The 21351-nt window shown below is 34.2% G+C and overlaps 1 protein-coding gene across 1 annotated transcript in view; it reads left to right on the top strand.

Annotated features, from left to right (window-relative positions):
- The window catches only part of LOC145683337 (trypsin-like), an 883540-nt gene that overhangs the window by 752037 nt on the left and 110152 nt on the right, over positions 1-21351 (top strand). Inside the window, exon 5 of the mRNA XM_081754680.1 lies at positions 15256-15369. Within this exon, the coding sequence (XP_081610806.1) occupies positions 15256-15369 (114 nt within the window). The remainder of the gene's footprint in view (positions 1-15255; positions 15370-21351) is intronic.

Raw genomic sequence — 21351 nt, forward strand, 5'->3', positions numbered from 1 at the left:
ACAGAAATATATCGAATAATATTATGCCCACGAATGCATACGATTAAATTATGACAACATTAAGATAATCCCGGGATTGTGGAAATGTGCGAAAGAATACCTCAATTCATTATATTTAAAGTGGGAGCAGTGTACAAACATTTCACATAGTGTAATCGTTAGTGATGATGTGACGTTTCTTAGTTATTGGACTAAGACAAGATATGCAATTCAAAGTGTGGTGACAATTTATGATGACCTCATTCTCACGTACAGAGACATTGAAAATGAAAAAGTCGAGTTAGAGTGTGCCAATTTGATACTAGCGACATGTAATACTTCGTGGGCTAGACTTAGACTGTACGAACTACTGACGAATGTAGGACCAGACAGAGCAATCTACTGTGACACTGACAGTATCATGTACGTACAGAAACAATGTGGAACCCTTCTTAAAGCTCGGAAATTATTAGGGTGGTCTGACTAATTAAATTCCAGAAGGTTGGGAGTTTACAAGTGTTATTTGTTTAGGCGCCAAAAATTATGCTATTATTCTAACAAATGACCAAGAGGATGCTCGGCATACATTCAAAATTAGGGGGATAACACTAAATAATAGGCCCTCAGAAAATTAATTTTGACAGCTTTTATAAATTAGTGTCTTGACAATTAGAGTCCACCGTAATAAAAAATCCAAATAACATTATGTGTAGAGCAGGGTTACGTATCTTTAGCTGTAGAAAGACAAAGATATGCTAACCATGAGGTCAATAAAAAACGAAAACATATTGACCAACTAGACGTGATTGACGAATAACCAAGTGTACGTTACGGTTATAATGAGTGAATGTCACTTGTATGAATGTCTCGTTTCGTGCTGTGAACCCTTCACATTTATTCATTCTTAATTTATTTTTCTTAATTTATTTTTAATTTAATTTTTTTGTTGTATTATATGCAATGGATACTCATTTATTTATTTATTGAATCGTTTGCTGATCAAACTCATTTATTTATTAATTTATTGGGTCGCTTCTTCTCGAAGCTCGGTGTTCAATGTGTGAGTGTGAGTGTGCGAATATAAAGCAAAGTCTATATTGTAAGCATTCATTTGATTACAAGATGTTAAAATTTGACAATCAATCTACTATTTTAATCGATGTTTCTCCCATGGATTGTAAATCTTATTTTGTAAATCGTTTATGTAATGAACGTGATCAAACGTTTAGTATAAAGCTTAATTATATTGATTGTTGTTATGACGCAGTTATACAAAAATTAGATTGAAATGCAAAAGTGCGTTTTGTAGAGGGAATACCTGACGTGAATAATTTGGAAATCAAAGAAAATTCATTACTAACATGAAATTAAAGAAAATTCATTACTTGACGATTAAATGTCAGAAACTAATGATGATGTTGCTAATTTATTTAGAAAGTATGGGCAGCATAAAAAAGTTAATGCTAATTTTTGTTATTCAAAATTTATTTCCAAAAGAAAAACATGGACGAGATATTAGTTTAAATACACATTAGTATTTAAAAATCCACGTGATAAATTACAAATACAGTATTTAGGAAGGCAATTACGCCTCGGTATAATAAAAATCGTGAAAGTTATCTACGAAGTAACACGCGAGCCTCACGCTTATTTATTATTTGACTTCACACAGAAAAGCAAAGATGCATTGCGAATACATACAAATAATTTTAAATGAAATCACGTGTGTATACACTAACGTAAAAGACACAAATACAGAAATTATTGTTGAGTTTACATCAAGATGATGAAGGTGAACCAACAATACGACACGCTCCGTGGTCTGTGCAAATGCAAGAATTCAAAACGAAGAAAATTACAAAATGCTTCATTGAATTTCATAAGAACAATTTCTTAAGTAGCTAAAAACACAATAAAAGGAAATATTCCTTTAAATTCTCGTCGGAAGCAACGTTTATATAATTATAAAAATATCTTGCGTGATCTACCTCAGCTGTTTACTGCAGTTCAGCTTACTTTAAAAAGGTGATGCGCTTCTAGTATTAATCTTGGGACCACTTCTTGAAGCAGTAGGAAGTACTATTTTTAGTCGCTTGAAATGTCATAAAGAATGTCATAATTAAACAGTTTTGCTGAAAATGATGTACATGAAATTCAATCGAATCTTAAATGTATAGACTGACATCAGTCTCGATTAGATGAAGAAATGAATAACATTTTAAATCGTGGTGATCTTAGTGTACAACAAAAGTGGAAATGATATCATCTAGGTTTGCATCGTTATTTACAGTATATTCGTCTTCACATAAGCCTATTACTTTACCTGTCATTCAAGAAGAAGAAGAAAACTCCTCATCAACTTTCAAACATGGTAACAATACTTTTATTTTTCCATTTGGATTAGACATTTTATAATCAGTACCGAAAGTACTTCATAAAAAAGAGTCTATTATTAAAACAGCTCACAATTTCTGATAAAAATCAGTGGTATAATGCTGGCATATTACGTATTCATGGAAAAACAACACCATGTTCATATATTGTAGATTTAGTAAATGATATTGTTCGTACAAGACAATATTCAAAAAATCCTATTGATATTCATGATTTTAAAATTTATCAGATGATTGTAAAACGTTTCTAAAGAATTTATTTGTACACCTATTAGCACAACAGCGTCAAAAGTGAATAGTAGTAGTGGTAGTAGACAACATATTGTTAAAGTAGGAAAATCACCTCCAGTAGTAGCTAAACAGTCGAAGGAATATAGTATGTAAAATGATAAAATTGTCAAAAATATATTATGATTATTAAAATCTTGATACTTTATCACGTATAGAAACATTACAATGCAAAACAAAGTTATCTAAAAAAATTAAGATATTTTGAGCTTCTCAAGATGCTTATACATTACATGAACCATCTCGTAAACTTTTTGAACGTAAAAAGTAATATTGTAGTGCACCAAATGAAACATTCCAAATTGATTTAGCAGATATGCAAAATATTGCAAACTATAATAATAATTTAAAATATATATATTATGTTCTATTATTATTTTTCACGTTATGGATATTGTGTTCAATTAAAAACAAAGCAAGATCCTGAAACGCCTAAGGCAATAACAAATATCTTGGATATCGATAATATACTGATTTACACATGGTTAAACTTCATTAGATTGATGAATATAAAACGGAATAATCTGTCCAACAAATTCTGTAATTTTTAAAAGATGAAAAATTTTACGCATAAACCATATAAATAAGATTTCATTATGTTCTTGTTCAAAAGCTTCAGAATGTCCACTGAGAATTTTATCAAGAGATAAGTATTTCGTTCCAAATATTCCAGTATTGTGAAGATCAGTACAATTATGAGGAATATTTAACTTACATTCCATGATTTCAATTGAATTACTGTAATGCATGTATACTTTTATAGATTTTAATACGCAAATCACATTAATGTTTTCACCACTACATAACACACCCGAAACACTAGCACTATTCGAAAACATTTCATCAATCTGGAAGATCCGGATTCCACCTGTATTTTCTTATGAAAATGTCCAGTAATTTCGGAAGATAGCTTGTATCACTTAATATTTCCGCATACGATTCACAGAATTTTTCTCTTGTAAATATTCGATGTGTGTTTGCATAGAGGTAAAACACATCTTCTTGAACACTGGGACTTTCTATAATACTCCAAGCACGGGTTTCGAATGATTTTGGATGCACATTCATACAATCATGCCCAAAATCATGATGGGATCCTTTGCTACAATCCTTGCATATTAATGGATCGTTGAAATCCCATTTTTCGAAAGCCTTCTTTATACATTCTCGGTCCACGTTTTGACTATTTCAACTACAATCTAATGCCCAAAATCTTAATGTTCGTGATAATGCAACTGGAGATGATGGCCGGGTTGGTGAAACTGTTAGCACTTGAGATTCTACTGCATGAAAATCATATTCTTCATTCGCATATTTCTGTTTCAGCATCAGATATTGCTTCAGTGTTAAATTCGTAGGGTAGTCGTCTCTCAGAGATATGTGGTATCTCTCTCTATATATATGTCCCGCTATATTCAGTATATTCATACCCGCAATATAATCAAGTGTTCACCTTTGATAGCGCCAGGCTCCTCTTCTATTGTCAATTAGTATAGGGACATGCTTCAACATGTTTACCTACCGCAATCTTAATTTTCTTTGTATTCTCCCCCGACAATGCCTTACGATCACCTACCGCAGCATGAAACTTATTTTTATTACTCTTTTGGCATTTTGTGATGTTTACCCGAGGTTTTCTGTATTTGTCTTCATGTTTTAACACGTACCTGTAACTTCATTGCCAGGCAACGCCATCTTACAATCCCACCCAACCGGTTTACAAAAGCACGCGAAAATTTCAGTTACGGACTTGAATTCACCAGAAAAAGATGTACGAGAAGCAGCTTCTCTGTTTATCTAGGTAATCCGTACACGACGTCTGTCAGACGGAGAATCCACAATGTGTCCCGTATGAATAAAGACTATTCCCTCCCGATCTCTTAGTACTTCTGAACAATTTTAACATTGAGTATGCTATGTATACGATCCAACCCATATCCCGAGTTTTCTTTAATGAAAACGAACCAACTAAAATAATTAATATTATCACAGCATTGCTTTTCTATGGAATATATATAACATACAATCCAACACATACGCTGAGTTTTCTTAAATGAAAACGATGGATTAAAAAACACGATCCAATTAAAATAATAATAATATAATGACCCCTAAAAATCACGTGATGTACGTCATTCAACCTTTTCTAGGAAGTACACCAGCCCTCCTAACAGTCAACCTTTTCCAGGAACCAGTCTGACGACCTAATAGTTAGGGTAATAAATGTTCCTTCCCAAGGGAGTTAACCAGGGATTGTCGGGCCCCACCTGACATGGATGTACACAGTAATTAACAAACAATAGCTCTATTGTTGTGTACAAGAAGCGACAGGTCTACTTATTCACACATTTCGTATACAAAATAATCTTCAGAGAACGATCAAATATGTTTAAACACGTATCATTTGTTTGCTTTTCAATATCAGTTACATTTCTTTAAAACTGGAAGATATCTGTATTTTTATCTATTATTGCACTTACAATTTAACGTGTCACTTCAGCTACTACAGGAAATCCAATAAGACGTGCACGCTAATTACAAATGACTCTAAAGCACTATTATTGTTATTATTATTAATCTCAATAATAATAATAATAATAAAAATAGTAATATTTTTATTATTATTATCCAGTATTTACGATGTAAATATCTCGTTTTCCTTACCTCATATACATGTATACACACTCTACTAAATATACCACATGATATATACGAATATCTGAAACATAATACAGACTATCCAAGACAACTCACATGATCTGTTACGTAATTCCCTTACAATGTTATATTTTATTGAATAAGCTTAACATACATTATGTGAACAGAAGTGTCCGGACACCTGACTAAATGTGGCGTCGGTAATGCTGGAATTCAATATGGCTTTGGGCCACCCTTAGCCTTGATGAAAGCTTTCATTCTCGCAGGCACACTTTCAATCAAGTGCTGGAATGTTTCTTGGGGAAAGGCAGTCCTTTCTTCACGGAGTGATGAACTGGGGAGAGGTATCGATATAGGTCCGTGAGGTCTGGCACGAAGTCGGAGTTCCAGAAGATTCGAAGGTTTTCTGTAGGATTAAAGTCAAGAATCTGTGCAGGTCAGTCCATTACAGGGATGTTATGGTCGTGTAACCACTCCGCCATAGGCCATGCAATACTAATAGGTGCTCGATAGTGCTGAAATATGCAATAGCCATCCCCAAATTGCTCTTCAACAGTGGGAAGCAAAAATATGTTTAAATCATGAATATAGATCTGCACTGTCAGTGTGCCACGGAAAACAACAAAGATTAGAAACCTCTCCAAGAGCAGCACGACCGCACCATAACACCACCGCCTCCGAATTTTACTGTTGGCATTACACTCGCCTGACAGATAACGTTCACCGGTGATTTGCCATACCTACTCCCTGCCATAGGATCGTCGCATTGTTTACCTTGATTCGTCACTCCACGCAACGTTTTTCCACTGTTCAATCGTTGAATGTTTACGCTCCTTACACCTCGTTTTGCATTTAGCTGCGTGATGTGTGGCCTATGAGCTGCCGCTCGACACTGAAATCCAAGTGTTATCACCACACGCGTAACTGTCATAGTACTTAGAGTGGATCCTGATGCAGTTTGGAATTCCTGTGTGATGGTCTAGATAGATGTCTGCCTAATACATTTTACGAAGCTCTTCAACTGCTGGCAGTCCATGTCAGTTAACAGACGAGGTCGGCCTGTACGCGTTTGCGCTGTAAGTGTATCTTCACGTTTGCACTTCACTATCACATCAGAACAGTGGACCTAGGGATGTTTAGGAGTGTGAAAATCTCGCGTACAAACTTCTGACACAAGTGACACCAAATCACCTGACCACGTTCGAAGTCCGTGAGTTCCATGGAACGTCGCATTGTGCTTTCTCACGATGTCTAATGACTATTGAAATTGCTGATAATGAGTACCTGGCAGTAGATAGCAGCAAAATGCACAAAATATGAAAAACGTATACTTTTTGGAGTGTTCGCATACTTTTGATCACATAGTGCAGGTATAATAAACATAGATCTAGATATAATAAAGGTATAACAAGATTTCCACGTGTCTACTATGTTCTCTTTGAAAATGTGGGAGTTGAGGAACGCTTCAGATCATCTGCCTGAGTTGATTGGGTATAACACAGGCTTAGAACCATGTGACCTAGAATGGCACGTGCTTAAAGGTGTTATCAATAAATCAACCTAGGAAGGCTAATGGAAGTTCAACAAACCTAGGGTGGGTTTAATGGAAGTATTGTTACTATCACACAATAAGAAACCAAGAACTTAATAGTAATGTGAAACGTGACTCCTATGAACCAATCAGCATAGTGCTTGGGTTAACGACGAAGTGCTGTGGGAGGAGGTGCGGCTATGATACCACATGATAGGAAGGGGTGGAACTAGGGAAAGGCGGTGGTGGTTGTTGGGAACCTAAGGGAAAAGTGCGGGGGCTAAGGGGTGTGGCCATGCTCAGCGTGACTGGAAGCGTTGCTTAACACGAGGGAAAATTTGCTGACGTCTGCTTGTTATAAGAGGACCCTTACTACTATAGTTGATGTTACATTGGTAAGTTCGAAAACTGAATTTCAATATTTTTTACAGTGTACGAGTTATACATCGCAAATAAATCATCTTTGACCTACAGGTCAGAGCTATTCTTCACATAAACTATTAGTTGCTCTTATCCCGAAGCTGCAAATATAATTTTTTATATTTTGTTACATTGACGTTTAAGATTAAAAGTCTGAATTTTGATCCGGTTGCCACAGTTTTCCAGCATATAGTACTCAATATCTTCTTGGCGAATATGAAAACAGACAGCGTTAAATATTTGATTTTGTCTTGGAGGTCGTTCTCATACCAAATTTGATAATAAAAATTGTCTCAATATGTTTCGTTTTTTTACGAGTTACAGCAGGTGAAATGCCTAACTTTTGAGTTGGAGGTACTATCAAATGCTCTTATACCAAATGTAAAAACAAGATCTCTGTATTTTTCACCGTGTTTGAACTACGTGAATTTGAATATTTAACCTTTAATTTAGAGGTATTTTCTATGTCCGCATATCAAGGATGTAAACATTAACGCAATATATTTTGCCACTTACGAGCTGCGAACGGTATTTATACCATTTTACGGAATCTCTGTTATCGTGCACTGGTATATTTTTTGGGTTCAAATAGGGGTTTTAGAAAGTGTTCCTAGAATCCTTGTTATGTTAAATTGGGTTTAGAAACTGTTCATACTCTTGCATATTCCCTGCTTGCAACCCAGTTTCTTTTATGTTAAATATGGTTTAAAATGTGCTCGTAGTTTTCATATTTTTTTTAAAAAAGATAATTACTAACGTACAATCCCTGATATGTTAATATGAGTTTCTCCAAAATGTGCCCTGTTCACGTTGCTTGTTATAAAAACAAGGTGAAGTAGGGCAAGAAACCTTGACTGAGTGTAATTTCTGCTACGGTTAACAAGGGTGGAAAAAATATGCCGTATGTTTATGCATTCTGTGTTGCGGTGAAAAAATGTGGTTAGAAAACTATGTCATAGCCTGGACTCTGTTTAATATCTCCTCTGCTAAATAAGGGTTTAGAAAATGTGTTTATACTGACCCTCTGCGTGCAAGAAGTTCAAGAGTTTTTGCGTAGGTTCTACTGTATTAATATGGGTTTAAAAATGTAGTTATACGTACTCTTTTATAAAATTATGAAGTGAGTTGCAAAAAAGAACAAAAGTTAATTAAATCTTGTTACATGAAGTCATATATCTAGTAACAAATCTTCCGCCAAGTAATCCCATCTTTTTTGGCATTCTCGAGCACGATCCTGTAAATATCAGTGTTTATTTTGCTCCCTCTTATGCTCGATTAATCAAATTTCGAAGGTTATTTACCTATTTCATCTTCTTTGATACGGCTTTGTTATTGAATGAGAAAAGGATTTATTACTTTTTTCATAAGACACAGTTATATTTGTGCACCAATCATGAGTTTTGTTAGGGTTACATCTCTTATTGTCAAATCAATTATTGATAATTTTTCTATGAATATGAATATAAAAATTGGCTGGTATATCATCCTTTAGGTAAATTATTGTCAAATATTACTATGGTCACATGGGCAGTTATTGACCTATTGTGTGATTAGCGATCCAGGACATTGGTGCACTGATACGTTCCACTTAAACTTTATAGGATAGCTTTGCTTAAATTTGAGAATTGTCAGAATTAAATTACGTCATTCTCTTGCTTATCCCTGCCTATGGGTCAAAACATAAACGTAAGCAATAAGATGAAGCAAGTGGAAGGTGTTATTGACATTGATAAGGTAGTGTACAGAGATTCCTTTTCAAAATTCGTGGGAATTATGAAACAAACCCCCTCTAGATAAAGTTGGTTCTACTTATTTCTTTCTAAGGTAAACAATTGATGGAGCTCAATGAACTCACAACATATAATTATATGGTTAATTGTAAGACTTACGTATATCGGGTGAGGTACGTAGGACCATTCTTTTAATCTGGGAATTGTGATAAACATGATATTATTATGAGGCGCGAAGTTTGAATGTTTAGCGTTCAAACAAAACAATTTCTCAAACAAAAGTTTCTAACAAAAAATTTTCAAAAAACAAATTTTGAAACAAAAAATTAAAACAAAATGATAAAACAAAAATTTTAGTAACAAAATTTTGAAATGAAATTATTCTTTTTAAAAAGTTTCAACTAAAATAATTTTACATTTCACGGTTAACAGTCAAACTTTATCGGGTTTTTAACTATTCGATTAACAAATAAACGGTGTTGATCATGTTTATCAGTGCGTGCAAAATGTTGAACGAAAATAATCAAACTAAGATTTTTAAATAGTAATCGATAAATTTTAAACAAAACTTAAAACTGAATGCAGCAAAGATTTTAAAATCATCATCAAATCAAATTTCACGAAAGAAAGTGATGAAGGAAATCGCAAAGATTTGAAAGTCAGATTGCATGATAGATACGGATCAGCCAATCAAATTGAATCATTTTAGACAGTGAGTTGTGACTAAATTTCTAAGTGTTGTAGCATATAAAGTATCGTGTATTGCATTTAAACTATGAGTCATAACTACAATTCCAATATTCAATAAGGTTAACGATCAAGTTTCTAAAGCTCAATATAAAAATAAACCACCAAAAAGATATTAGACTATAAGTTGTGACTAAAATGGAAAGTATTGTGTCATATTAATCAGGTATTGAACATTCAAACTTCGCGCCTTATACTAACATTTTGTTTATCACAATTCCCAAATTTATAGAATGGCCCTAAATACCTCTCTCGATATGCATAAATCTTAGAATTAATCATATAATTATATCTTGTAGTTACCAAATATAATTACGGGAGTCAATAACCTCGGGAATTAGATGTTTTGGCAAGTTTTTAACAGTAAAATGGAACAAGGTGCTCAACCAGAAGTTATACTGTGAGATATTAAGATCGTATACTATTATACCCAATTTTTAAATTGCTCAATTTCCAAAATTTAAGGGTGAGCCATTCTACCTCTTCCAAATTTTCAATGCACCTATGTCTTAAGAAAGAGAATACACACTTGTATAATCTATATAACCATATAAGGTAATAAGACCTCATCAAAGGAAAAAATGGTTCAATAAACGAATGGTACAACGTGTTGCTTCCGTTTATATTTTAGCAATTTTTCAACCGTAAAAGGGAACGAGGTGGACCACCCAAATTTACATTAATACATATTAGCCTCCTGCAAATGCTTAAATTGAACAATTTCTAAAATTTCAGAAGTGAGCCAATATATCGCTCCCAAATTTTAAGAAGGTTGCACCAATATGGACCCTATAACAGCTGATAGACCCTATACATGCCCATACAACCATTTAATGTTACAAGACTTCACCAAAGGGGACAAATTAGGCCAAAGCATTGGAAATTTTAGTTTATGGCAAATTTTGCCCATGCAAGGGAACGAACTGGAGGAACCAAATACTTATAGAGGTACATACCCTGATCTTAGACTACCATACCAAATTATTAGATTTGGCAATTTCCAAATTTTAAGGGGTGGTCCTATGTATCGCTGAAAAAATTAAGGGTTGTGCCAAAGTACCCCTGCCAAAATCTAGATGGTTGGCTCCATGTACTCCTCGGTCATTCTCCACGGTCCAAGGGGTTTCACCTTTGACCTATGACGCCGCAAAGCCCGGGAGAAAAGTCCAAAGTTAAAGCAACTGAGCATATTACTACTCCGTATTTGAGCACCATGATGCTTTATCCTATAATCTCTCAATAAATCAGTATAGCAGTAATATTGGAGATGACGATTGGCATTTCATGTTCGACAATATTACTTTGCTACGAAATATTGTGTTGGAATACCATGATTTTGTCATAACTCTACAAGAGAACAGTTTTGTATTTTTTGCATGTAAGGGAAGGCTTCCCATTTCACATGTATCAGATATCCAATTCGAGTTCATGTAAAATTTAGGAATTAAAATACAACATTCTACTACCTTTCTTAAGCTTTTGGGCTGGAAGTTTGATGGTCATGAGTATAGAATAATGATCAATAAAGGAGACTGGAACAATAGCATCTGTTATACCTGATGTATAAGAGAGTGACTGATATAGAATGTATACCTTTTTAAGGAGTTATCCCTGTAAAGAACGTATGGTCAGGCGTTTTAATAAGTAAGTGTCTTTACACATCCATAAGATCATAAGTAGCAATTAAATTAGACAGACTGCCAGAGAAGATACAACGTGAAGACATATTGATTGGTGCTGAAACATCACTGAAGTCTTCTTTTATAATACGAAGAGAGGAAGCATTATGTAAAAATCGAGCACGCTCAGGATTAAAGTATTGTGCTTCCTCGGATAATTATACCCGAATAAAGCATAGGGTCTGCACAGGCATGTGTTCTGCACAGATTAGTTAAGTTGAGTTTGAGTGTACGTCTCTTTCATCACGGAAACTATATAAGACATAGATAAAATGATTAATGCGAAATCCGGATCACAAAACTGCAGTAGGGAATCGAACCCGTGTCTTTCTGGCTAAAAGCGCGTACGCTAACCGCTTAACCAGGAAGGGGCTAATACTTCGAAATGTTCCTGTGGTGATACGTTCAGTAAGCATTTTAAGAATTTCTTGGAAGTGTACATCACTATGATAGATGACAAGAGCAATTAAACAATTTTAATGAAGTGTGAAACAAAGGAATAACATGGAATGTTCCTCGGTCAAACAAAATATAAATTTCTCCATTTTATAAAATCTCGTAGTGCGCGTAATTTGACACGGAAGGTAAATTACAAAAATATATATCCTGGATACAAGAACGCAATGCAATGCGGGAACAAGAATATTTGTAAAACGTGAGAAACAATTCAATATTTGAAGAATATAAACAATGTAAATAAATGTTAACTAGCATTCTCGCTAGCAGATCGTGTTTTTCTGTCGTTCTTGCCAATTGGAACTTTTCTACTTAGCTTATTCTTAGGAACTTAGCCACTTCACCATTGTTGAGCTGAGATTGGATTAAATTGTGGTTTTCGCATGATGCTATGCTGAGGTTGAAATGAAGTAGGGAATCATTTGTAGTGTATTCCAAAAGAGTGGTAACTACGGAATGAACTTCGAGTTGAACACTTGAAGAGTGAATACTTGAGAATCCATGAACCTCGATTATATTACTCTCTCGTACCTCCGATTACAGTAGATGTGACTAGTCTTTCGCTGGAAGTGGAAATTTGACATGAAGCTTTAGAATTGGAGGTAGGTGATACTTCCATATTATATGACATTTCATCAGTTGAAGTACAGGCGAGACGAATTTCGTGAGGACGACATTCAAAACTACAAGTGGTGGTGTAGTGGACGATGTGCATGTGTTCGTATCCTTATGGAGCATATGAAATGCGTTCTAGCAATCGGCATGTGGAGCTGATTTTTCAACTGTTAAGTTGTATGGCATACACACATATTGATACAAAGAAATAGAGCTGAGTACAGGTGACCTCTCTTCTCGGGACAGTTTTCAACAAAGTGATCCTGAAAGATGCATTAGCCACAGTTCTGGATTTGACCGGAATAACTCACAAAAAACGATCCATAAATAGTAAAAAAAATTATCTGATGATATGAGTAACAGTCAATTTGCGAACCGTGCGAGTGAGACAAAATGATCAGTAAAGCACCCTTCATCAGTAATATGTTTAGTATCACTATACTGGGAATGTGAACGACATAAATAAGTTTTACTAAATTCCAATTGGCATAGCATGTTTTCCCAACCACAGAGTTAGTCTTCAAGCAATTGTTGCAGTCACTATTAGTTCAATTCACGCTGACGCGGATACTGCAACAATTCGTTCCCATACGAACTAAGTGATCTCTAATACTTAGTGTTTCGAATTCATTCATGAATATGAATAGATGTACGCTTTTGAAGTACAGTTATGAAGTTAATTCTGAAAATTCAGTGTAGCACGTGAACTAGACAATAAATAAAGAGGATTTTTCATTTATACACAAGTGAAAGAATGACTTCCATTGCACATTTAATAATTGACAAAATTTAACTCCACCAAGCCGTAACCAGGTAAAAAGGATAGCACATATACAGATAGAGGAGCAATGTTATATTCCCCGTGTCCCTGCACTATATGCATGCTTTGCTGATAGTGTCTATATAAAATTAGTAAAAAACTGCAATTTCATCTGTGGAGATCTTATGGAACTTTCATGGAAGAAGGCTCACATTTTGGGCTTAGTCTGTGATTGGGTCTCTATGTTTTGTTATCAGAAATGTACCATCGTGGGACGATTTTCTAATCGCGATCACACTGGATAAAGGCAGAACGAGAAACAGGACAGTTTTCAGTTTGAAATGTAAACTATCATGTAAGTTCTAGAAAACTCAGTTACAAAATGAACGTAGTAAATAATCCTACAGTGATATATTTGACGAAAATTGAATTGAGGATTTATCAAAATACATAATTAACTCTCTTTAAGCAATTCACAAACTAGAGAGTAATATTTTTGATGATTGGAATGAAAGGTAAGAGAGAGAAAGGGAGAGAGAGATCATGCAATATATTTTTCAACACTGATGAAACTTTTAAAATTACATAATAGGTGAAAATAAATATTATTCATTATAGACATTTTTAAGTCCTACTTCCGAATGAGACAAGATACTCTTTAAATTTGAAGCGTACTATTCTGTTTGACCATGACATTGGACTGTATTTCTTAGTCGGGAATCCTACTAGTTATACGTACACGGCATTTGTCCGAGATCTACATTCTTCCTGGGAAACATGTGGATGAAGTATAATGATGTTGCTGCTTGCATGCGTAAAACATGCCAGTTCAGTATTGTGTTGGCTGAGGAAAGCGTTACATTCCATTCGGCGTGGAGGTTATACACTGGGTATAGCTAGCGGTAAAGCATTGTTGACCAATTCTACTTACTTTTTCCTTGGATGTGTTGTTAGAATTTATTTTATATTCAACCCCAAATACGGCTAGTGAGGGTTTTCGAATTTTCAACCTGCATGTTCATCTATTGCAGTAGAGATGCTGCATGAAATGTAATTGTTGCAAGTTACAGAATTATGTCCATCAGGATGAGAAAAATGAAGAGACTAAATCTGATAATGACATTCACCTAGGAGCTTCCTTCCGTATACACTATTATTTCTTTTATTTTTTTCAGTAAAAAGAACACATACCAGGGAAACCAAGTTGTCAGAAAAATGTGAAAAACTACACTGTACAGTACAGTTTATCCAAAACGTACATTTCCTTATAACACACCAAGTGTAAGCAACAGCCTAATAGGTGCAAATATCTCACATAACTTGTATCTAAGCGTAGCAAATAAAATATTGTTGCTAATTTCGTGTTTGACAAACCAGTCATGTGTTCTTTTACAAAAAAAGAAAAAATGAATCTATTGTTTCTTATGTTATCAGTATGGAATTCAAATATATTACATTGACCTATCACCTATCTACCGCCTTCCTATTGAGGACAGCGTATGCTTAAGTCTAAAAAAACAATTTATGATGTCCATCTGTAAATTATCCCCAAATTGAAAAATTATTTTATACTAAATATATTTTATTTCCAAGATATCAAGATTGAGGTATGTGTCGACCTAAGTTGCTATTTGATATTGTAAAATGTGTTCCAGAGACAAATTTATTGAGAAATTCAGTGAAATGTCTTTCCACAGGCTTTTGAACACCTCACTTCAATCTTTTTTATGTTTATCAGTTCAGTTACTCTATGCATTATTCATAGAAAATTTGATTCTAACACGTATCTTAACACCCCCTGATTTTTGAATTAAGTTATTAAAACTTGCAGCGCATTAGTTCATTGACGTATTAAGAGACCTTGAGCACAATTTTTGTCTACGTCAGATATATCTAAAATAACTATGGCATTAAATGTTAATATATATATATATATATTGTGTGTGATATATGTGTTATATATCAATTATATGTATATATAAAATTAAATACATTTCAGTTAACGGAGCCATTGGAATTCAATGAAGATGTTCAACCTGTTATATTACCTACACCAGCAGACGAATTAGAGGATGGGACTCTATTATACCTGACCGGTTGGGGCCGTACATCGGTAAATAACATTAACACTTTGTATTTTAACTCGTATACTTTGAATTTTATATTGGAAAAAATATTATGCAACTGATATCAAATTTTATGACAATTATTTACAGTTATCTCTGTTAATATAAAACTATTAACTATTAACTATTAACTATATGTTAATATAAAAGATAGCACCTGCTCTATATTCGTATTTTATTGCAATTATATGACTCAAAAATAGAACGTCAATATTTTCGGGTGGGTTCACTCAGATTATTAATTTATAACTTAGGTTGATTTATTTCCTGTTTTATAGCTATTTGAATTAACAACGGTAATACAAAACTATTTAGTCATTCTTACAAGAGTGTAGGAAAAAATAGTAAATTTAAAGTGCCTTGAAAAGGACTTTTTGTAGTCAAATGTAGTGTGTACCAGTTGAAGCAAATTTTATTACAAGTTATGTTCCTTTTCTTCCACTCCAGTAACTGTGTCTAATTTACTACTACTAGTAATAATAGTAATAATAATAATAATAATAATAATAATAATAATAATAATAATAATAATAATAATTTACCATTTATAACGATATTTTGTTCACCTTAATATATGAGTAAGCTTCTAAAACTTACTCAAACATGATCAAACTACTAATATTTTTATGATATATCTGACAGTTAGTATTGTACTTCTAATATTTTGTTGTATCCCGATATCTTTTGTAAAACACCAATGGTATTTCTTGCCTCTGCTTTGTACAGAGACAGTATTTTCGTATACTTAGGTTTTAGCAGACATTCATTGGAATAATTCAAATTAGAAGCAATTAGTGTAATGTTATGATATAAATTTCTGCTACTTTGGAGAGTATCAGAAACAGGTGGTAGCCACTGTATAGAAAACGGTATGTCCGCATTATTGACTGGTATATGGAATGACTTAATGGAAATATTGAAACTCTTTTCAAACGATATTTTTGTACAACACATTTAAGAATAGCTCATTACATGGCATATTATATATATTTTCCTAGTTCAATGTTCCTATAAACACAACAGATGATATTAGCTATGCAACAAAATTTAAATATTGCAATGGCATAATTAGTTTTACTGGACCTTGGATTAATTCATCATCGATTTACTCATACCCGCCCCTGCTCCAGGCATTTCAGCCACTAGATTATATATATCAATACACATTTTTACATGATTTTATCCCGTAAAATATATTTCTTACACTGAGTTGAGAAGGAGTGCTCTCGAAAGAAATTCTTTTATATGTTTTTTTCAAAATTGTAAAACATTTAATTATGAATGATTACTTTAGTATGGAGGGTTATAATTTTAATCAGTGTGGTTGTGACGGAAAGAGCGAAAATTTTTCTCCGCTGCTTTTATAGCTTAGAGGTAGAATTATGTCATTTCTTATATTTCTTGAAATAATTAGGGAGCACAAGATATTTTTATATGTTTCCACTAGGTTTCAAACCGGACTAATTTTCGTCTTATTTTCGGGTTGGCGTGGAACACTCTTAATCATTATGCAAAACTTTGACTAGGCAGCCAGCTATTTAAATGTTGCAGTAACACTTGATAGGGTATCACCCAGTAGGGATCAAAAATGTGAAATGGGGTACGCGCCTCCCTCCATTCGGAGTAAAATATATAAATTAGTCAAAATGACGAGATGTTCCGAATAATGAAGAAAGAAGTGTTTTAAAATTTGTTTCAAAAGGAAGATTTTGAGTACGTCTCCACTCACTGCAGATAATGCATTCGTTTCAAGTTCATGCTAATGCTGGATAATCTATTGGTCAGCAATATGTATTTCCACAACTCCGCTTCAAGAAGGGAGGAAATAAATAGTATTATAAATCAGTAGTATTGTAAGCAGTAGAAAGTTACTTCTAGCACACCCTCCAATGCAACCCTCACTGACCATAGTGTACTATAACTTCTAGCGCATCCCTCATTGACCGTAGTACTTTACTAAGTTATAGTGCATAACTTTATACTTGAACCCATAAAGTATACTTATATATACATCTACAACTACATATACAACTCTTCTATATTATAAGGTTCCCATTTCAGAGTATTTATTCCATCTTTTAAAACACATTGTTTATCATCTTTACAACTTAATGCTAACTTATTTACTTCTATTCTGTATATTATGCTTATAAATTCTAATTAAATTCATCTTCCTCATCTTTCTTTAGTGAATAAACAGTCTTTACATTCACTAAATGTAGTTCTTCATACACAACACTTTTCTTAATACTTTTCGCTTTTTATCAATATATTTTCTTATCGAACTTGCCTTTAAAATCTTTGTCTGTTAGATCCGTTTATCCATTTCTGGTGATTTTATATAGAACATCATACTTCTTATATCAAAAAACTCTTCTGTAATAGCGATTTTAATCTCAACCTTTATTACAGGAATTATTTTGTTATTTATCTGTGATATCTTGTACTTGTTACTTATGTCGAAGTAATCATATCATTCCCATTATTAACAGTTTAGTTTGTATTATCTGTCAGGAAAGTAAATGTACACCTCTTTTTTTGAGTCTGGCATTCATGCGCTCCATCCATGAAGAGTATGAGAATTAAATCAAACAAATGTTTAATGAGGGACAAGAAGATATGTCTAATCTGAATAAGACATTGCAGAGGGCCTAAAGCTACGAATAGTGCATAGTGTAAATAAAAGGCGACACCGAAAGAGAAAGCGAGAAACCACAGCTAAACGGAGAAATAAGAATATAAATTGTCGAAGTGGGAACATAAAATACAAATACAACAAATATGCCAACAACTAAGCGTTTACCAAGCAACGATCTTGGTGTAGTGGTTAAGGCGCAAGATTAGAAATCCAAAGAACGGCGGTTCGATTCTGCTCCAGGTAGTATATTTTATTATTTTCTTCAAATAATGCATACTGCACATGAAATGTGGTAAAAGAGAGCGTATTACCCGTTTAATATGTTAAGTGCAAACGAGTTAAAAATTTTAATGAAATTTATTAGAGAAGTGAGACCCTGAAAATGAGAAAGCAAGTATCTTTAATCAGGGGTTGTATCAGAGTGTGGTTACCGGATAAACTAGAAATGTTCCCAAATTTCGCCCATGTGAGTCTCTACGATAGGCAAATTTCTTCAGAAATGTGCGTATTGCAGAGAGAGAGAGAGAGAGACAAAAGAGAGATGGTCCCGGAACTGAGAGTGTGGTGCTTGCATTCAAATCAACGAGATGACAAATGGACACTTACATAATAAGAATGCCGAATATAAACAGCCATAAAACAACAAAGTAATAATTGCAAGCGTTATCACTTAAGGTTCCAAGATCCGAACAACATATCACTAATATCCCGAATGCCAAAATATTGTGATTTATACAACTCCCCTCTCCCCAAATGTGTCCTGTGAAAACAATCACAAGTTTTGAGATGAGGGACCATATTGAGACTACAATATTAAACTATATAAGTAGACTTTTAGCAGATTCGTATTCAGTTTTTTTTCCACAACCAGTATTATTGCTACTCAAGACAGCAAAAACACTATATTTGTTAACGACAAATTGAAGCTATTGCAAAACTGCGTTACACAGTGAATCATACACATTACACTCGTGATTTTTGCTATGCAGAGGCTAGCCACTGAGGCATGCTGAATAACGCCTGAAGGAAGCAGCGATAGCAATACAATGAACGGAACAAGCAATACATTACAGACAATTCAAGAGAGAAAAGAGAAAGATCCCTCTTTCCACACTTCATGCTGTAGTTCTAACTTCCATTTCCCCGTCAAAGTTACATGCTTAGACTATTATACAATTCCATTACACTTAATCCAGAGCCTTCAAACAACTTCGTTCTACGAAGGGAAACGTAGAACACTACACTTATAGATATACCATACATAGACAGTTAAGTAGTAATAGATGAATGCAATTATCCTCATATAATATCTATTGTCTGAATATACACTGTTTTCAAACAATTAGACACGTAACAGACATTCACAACACCATTATAACCTATCATGTGTTAATTCCACTTCACAGGTAGTAGAACGAAAACCGCAGACTGACCAAGGAATGAAAACTGTAGAAAATAGAATGATTTTTAAATTACAATTATGAACACGAGTTAGTGAATGAAACAATGATGGTCAATGAAAAAAAGATGATCCGAGGAAAGATTTCGAGAAATAACTGGATAATGATGTGAAAACAGAATTTTATATAAGGAATGGTTGTGATGCGCTAGTCACAACATGGTTGCCTGTTTCGAATCCTCATGTGAAAATGCCTCGGTTTAGAGAGGCGAGAAAAAGCCTGTGTTTCGTCTTGTGCAGTGGCAGATCAAGCTCGGAGGCGGGGGGCCTAGGTCTCCCCACTTTCAGATTAACGATAATAATTTAAACTATTATTTATATAGTTTTGAAAATTTATAGTAATTTCATGATATATTTTATCATAGTCTAAATTCAGGCAGCCCCCAGTTTTTACCTTCTAGATCCGCCCCGGGTATCTCGTGTTTCCGAAACGAAACAAATTGTTATCTAGTCTCCTTTCGTCTAATTTTCTTTCAGAAATCTCAAAATAATAGAGTAAAATTAGAAGCAATGCGGCTTCGAAATGTTACAAAGTTTGCAAGTTAGAATTGATAAATGGGCAAGAGTAGAATGCTTTCTACGCATTTAAAACGCGACGAGTCCAGACCAGTACCTGTCATGTCTCGCAATGAAAACGAAACAAGACAGACGCTTTGTCTCGACTCGTCACGGATTTAACAAAGCCTATATTGTCTCGCCCATGCTGAATTGCACGCCTCTCACCAGAGATGAAGTAGATCGTGGGCCGTGGGTCAACAGGACGACACCCACTGCAATCCAGCCATTGTATATAGCACCCTCTGAAGAGTGGTGAATTTGTCTACATTTTACTTTTAGGATCTCCATTTTCTTCTTCTTCTTCTTTTGCATTTGTATCTATTTACTTACCTGAGATGAGGATATCTAACAAGACAGGGCAGGCTTTGTTAAATGAACTTAGGGGCCATCTTTCACGAGGTAGTAGTGCACATTTAAACTGGGAGAGCGCAATAGCCAGAAATAGCCTACAAAAAGCGTCTTAAAGTTTCCACTTGCCGTATATATTGTACGAGAATAAAATTATCACTTGGCGGTGTGGCAGAGTGTTGATCATTCAAGACTCGCATGTAAAGGGTACAACGTTCGATTCCCGCTCGAGTCAACTTGTTTTTGCTTTTTTCCAATAAAGTAGTCATTTATAACTACAATGTTAATTACCTATATGTTCATATATTCTAAACGAGAGTTATTTTCAAATCAGTTATAAAACTGTTCAACGTTTTATGTAAACTAGATAGAAAATATAACCTATTTCATAAATATATTGATATCACTAGCTGTATTACATTTACCACAGTCGTTGTGTCCAAAGTTTCGTGTCTATATCTTCCAACAATTTGCGAATTGCAAGGGGGATGAGGGGAAATCCGCTAGAGAATACTGGATGAATGATATAGCCAAAAGAGATGTCCGAATTATCATCCTTGCAATTCGCACTCTGTCCACAGATATAGACACGAATCGCCAAGAACATTTTTCATTTAACGACTTTACGAAATAGGTTATATTTGTATCTAGTTCACATAAAACATTGAAAAGTTTTACAACCGATTTAAAAATTCCTATTGTTTCATGCATATAAACATTTGGTGAATTAATATTTTACTTGCGGTATAAATGACTACTTTAGTTCTAAAAGCAAACACAAATTGACTCGAGCGGGAATCGACCTCGCTATCCTTTATGCTTGAATCGTGAATGCTCCACACTCTGCCACACCAACACTTGGTAATTTTAGGCGTCTTATCATATATACGGCGAGTCGAAACTTTAAGACGCATTTTCGAGGCTATTTCTGGTTATTGCGCTCTCCCAGTTTGTAATATTAACACT

Source organism: Thermobia domestica, chromosome 4, assembly GCF_964235325.1.
Source record: "Thermobia domestica chromosome 4, izTheDome1.hap1.1, whole genome shotgun sequence".
Taxonomy (NCBI): Eukaryota; Metazoa; Arthropoda; class Insecta; order Zygentoma; family Lepismatidae; genus Thermobia; species Thermobia domestica.